This window comes from Acyrthosiphon pisum, chromosome A2 (genome assembly GCF_005508785.2).
Source record: "Acyrthosiphon pisum isolate AL4f chromosome A2, pea_aphid_22Mar2018_4r6ur, whole genome shotgun sequence".
In the NCBI taxonomy this organism is placed as follows: domain Eukaryota; kingdom Metazoa; phylum Arthropoda; class Insecta; order Hemiptera; family Aphididae; genus Acyrthosiphon; species Acyrthosiphon pisum.
Window position 1 is genome coordinate 33,732,006 of NC_042495.1, and position 4,490 is coordinate 33,736,495.

The following is a 4,490-nucleotide window of genomic DNA, read 5'->3' on the forward strand; positions in this document are numbered from 1 at the left end:
GCGTGAAGCGCGTTTATGTGATTCTTCACTTATAATTAAACATACCGGTATTATTGATCTAATTGAATGTAAATTACAAATTGGTAGAAGATATTCAGTTAATGGAGTCATCACTAAATCTAATGTCTCATTGTTCAATGGTATAGGCATTTTATTATTTGCCTCTATTACATGTTGCCTGTAACAACTAACGTATACTACCATGTTTTCTCGTACTGACTGAATATGTGCTTCTTCTTTTAATTCCTTAATGAAATCAATCACATGTAAAGGTATTGAGTATTCTAAATTAATTGGTGCGTTTTCACCCATATTTATTTAAATTATTTTATTATTCGATTTCTTCTTGTCTAGTTTCTGAAACATAATTATTATTATTATTATATATTAATAATAATTACCATTATTATTATATATCTATAGCGTAAATTATATATTAATTATATTATTAATTATTGTTTGCTTAATGCTTATTTTATATTTATTACTTAGTATTTATATTTATAAATATTAGTAGTTATTATAACTTTTATATTTCATTATATTATATATAAAAAAATAAAAATAATTTTGTACTGACATCACTTTCAGTCATTGATTCTTCATAATCCCTTAAGTCGGAATTACAAAATGACATTTTTCTTTAATAAAAATTTTAATAAAATTTTTCTTTCAATAAAATATATCTTTAAACAGTAGATAATTTGTAGCTAAAATACGTTGAGTGGATTTAAGTTCTACTTCTAAAAGTAACTTGCTATATTGTATTGGCTGATCAATTTATATTATTTTTGAGACCAATAATAATAATAATAATAATTATAGTAATAGTAGGGACAGCATCTGCAATAACAAGATAAAGTAGCGCGGTACAGTGTTAGTTTTTTTATTAAACATCAAATACTGTGACACCTCTGACCATTGATGTAAAAGGGATAATATAATTTTACACTTTTATTCATAATATTGTACACAATCATATAAATAAGCAATTTTCTTTTACTAATAATATAGATCGCCGCATTCTAAGCGTAAAAATTTATATTTATATTCAAAAATCAATCAATATTTTATTATATCTTTTACGTTTAATAATTTCATTAATTTTATTTGTATACTGTTTTATCCATATTTTATAATATTACAACAATTATGTCTGAATTTTTACACTGAGTCACATAGGCAACCCAACAGACAGGCAATTCATTTTAAATAAACTTGTTTCTCTCTAAAAAATTGAAATCAACATATTAATATCATAAGGTTTAGTTTTAAGTCCATAGAGATGAAAAACAAAATGTTTTAACTGTTTTTTGATGATGGCTACAGAAATAACTTATATTATATTTTAATTTATTTCTGTTTACTTAGTAAGAATTTCTTACTTAGTATATACAAATAACTGCTACAAGTATAACAATAAATTACAACACATGAGTAATTTATTTATAAATTATAAAATACAATTTTTTTGAACTATAAATACGAGAAATATGAAGATTTTAAATACTTCTCTTTTTATGACTTTTTTGCATGTCATTATTGCGACAAGAAATGTACATGTAAAAACTCATGGAGTATATTATGAGTGTTCAATCTGTAAAAACTAAAAAATGGTTCAGTAGGAAGTTCAGTTTAGATCGCCATAGACGCACACAACATGTAACTACTCCTGTAACTACCAACTACTGTAGAAAAAAAATCTGAATATTAATATTAAGTATATTTTTGGTTCCAATTATATATTATTAATACACAATAAACAAAATAATAAAATATAGTTTTTATTTTGATAATTTCTAAATAATATAACATTAGACTATTAGTTTGTTTTATTTACTCAAAACGTCTTACTATCAATATCATTTTGCAATATTACAATGTATTTGTGCTAATGTTGTATCACCATCTTATAAATCTTATTAACCCCTTATAAATCAGATAGTAAAATATTATTCAATTATTATTTAATTTGCTAACTTTCACTTAACTTTCTACCTTTTGTAGAAATGTTGTTGTCTTTTTGTAATTCAGAGTTTCATTGATATTATGGTTATTTAGGTGGTTAACAATCACTTTTAAACTATTTTTTTACCACCATAATATATGGTATACAAAATAACAATTATTATTTGACATTTTACTTCAATGTTTACTACTTTGATTAAAAAGTGGCACAAATTAAGTAATAACCCAAATATAATTAAAAAAGTTGTTGTCAAATATTATTTACCTATGTATGATTATTGATGTTTGAGCTTTGAAGTAACAAGATATTTATACATGCCATGTTTCTTGAAGTGAGATCCAATAAGTTATGAATCCGTCCACAACACTGCACTCGTTAATATTGTTTACGGTTACGCCAGATCTAACAAGCATATCCACTGAGTTTTTAACTTCTACAAAACCATGACAAAATAAATAGTTCAATAGTTGTGGTCTCTCTTGAATGATGTGTTATGACACCAGCTTTCTTAAACTTTCTTTGACAGTTATTGAAGCAATCCAATAATTTTCATTTGCAGCTTTTTTATTGTAGATCCTAGTAGATATTATGTAACTTTTTTTTCTACAAATTTCAAATGTGTAGCTTTTTTACTAGACATTTATAATGTGTTCTTAAAATTTAAAATTTAAAATTCTTCAATGTATACCTTTATTTTCTAAAGTAGGTATTAATTTGAACTTTTTAGAAAAAAAAGCTACATATAATGTAACGCATTGAAAAATATGGTACACATTTTAAATGAATAAAAAAATAAGCTACACTTAAAAATATGCATTGAAAAAATGCTACACATTATAATATGATGTTTTTATATATTTATAATTTTTTCTAAAAAGTTCAAATTGGTACCTATTTTTTTCTTTAAATGTGTAGCATTTTTTCAATGCCTTCAATGTATACCTTTCTTTTCTACACAATTATCCTCTAACATCATTATTATAGTTAATAAACTGAAAATTAAGGTAAGCTTTGAAATAGTTTAAGTACTTTAGGAGGGCTTCTTAAATGGTTCACCCCCCGGCCCGCATGCAACGATACCACAAGGAAAAAATTCCCCCCCTTGTTCCCACGCCTGCATAATCATTTGTAGACCGTAGTTTTAAATTTATCCAATCTTGGTAATCTGAGACACTGCAAATATACTATTACTAAAATAAGTTTAGATAAGAAGAGTTAAGTAGTATTCCATGATATTCATTGTTTATTCTAAACAAAAGGTACATGTGTTTTCATTGGATGCTTAATTTAAAATAAAAAAAGCGTACAGAGGTCGGGGTTTCGCACTAAAAAGGTAATAAATGCCAGCTAGCAACTAGTTTCTATTACCTATTATATGACAATTTATAGTCGTGGAAATTTTTACAATTAATATTATCTAAGCTTGAACATACAATTAGAGTAATTAATAGTTTTATTTGACAAATGTTGTATTTACACTTCTCAATATAGTTAACGTTTTGATTAATCATATTACAATTTGAGGTAATTTATAAATAATATTTTTTTTACCAACAAACAATTTTAAATAATATAGGTAAACGAGTAACTTACAAAATAATAAAAATAAAAATAAATTCTATTTTTCAAAATTTAAATAAATATAAATATAAATATCTATTTAACAATATATTCATTCATCTCTGGTCAGATGATCAGGACATAATGACTCATTGTTGGGACTTTGTACTTCTTCAGCGGAAGAGCTCTGATTAACTTCCCAGTTATCTATATTAATTAAAATTAACATGTTAGTATACAAAAAATAAAAATACAATCAGAATCGATTTACCTAAGTAATTTTAATATATTATTGAGATATTACTAAAATTATCACCATCATTCATCACATTTTCATCGAAAATTTTTATTAGTAATAACATAATAACTAAAAAGTTGGATTAATTGGTACAGCTCTACTGTACAGTAGTTGTTGGGTATGTCGTTGTAGGCAGTGCCGCAATTACAATTTTGAGGCCCCGGTTCAAAGATATTTTAGAGGCCCTTTTAGTTTTTACATAAGCATTGGTGGAATTAGTCGGGAGCTTAGCCTCCAAATATACCATAAGCCCCACTCCTCCCCCCCCCAAAAAAAAAAAAATAATATATATAAAGTTATTTTGGTTGTGTGGTAACCAAGCCCTTTTCTCACATTGATGTATAAAATGTTCACCCCCTGAAATTTCTTATATGTACTTAAGACATAAACAGTGGCAGACAGGATACAAGCATTTTGAGAGTTCATGTATCCAACAAAAGTGTCCTACCCACTTGTCATTTTTCTTTGGTAATTGCAACTTATATAATTAAAAAATGTCTAACTGCACTTAACTATAATATTCAGATAATATATCATTATAATATTATATCTTAAATATTGATTAAAATATTATATATATATATATATATAATATATAATATATATATACTAATAAAAAAATTAATTCACTTATCATAAGGTACATTTAGTAAATTTATAAAC

The 4,490-nt window shown here is 25.1% G+C and overlaps 1 protein-coding gene across 2 annotated transcripts in view; it reads right to left on the reverse strand.

The window, feature by feature from the left end:
- Positions 1 to 3,189: 3,189 nt before the first annotated feature.
- The window catches only part of LOC100165841 (E3 ubiquitin-protein ligase TRIM37), an 11,622-nt gene continuing 10,321 nt past the window's right edge, over positions 3,190 to 4,490 (reverse strand). For both annotated transcript variants that reach the window (XM_003245820.4, XM_001947178.5), the window contains one exon: positions 3,190 to 3,736. In XM_003245820.4, coding sequence (XP_003245868.1) covers positions 3,642 to 3,736 — 95 coding nt within the window. In that variant the 3' untranslated portion in view covers positions 3,190 to 3,641. The remainder of the gene's footprint in view (positions 3,737 to 4,490) is intronic.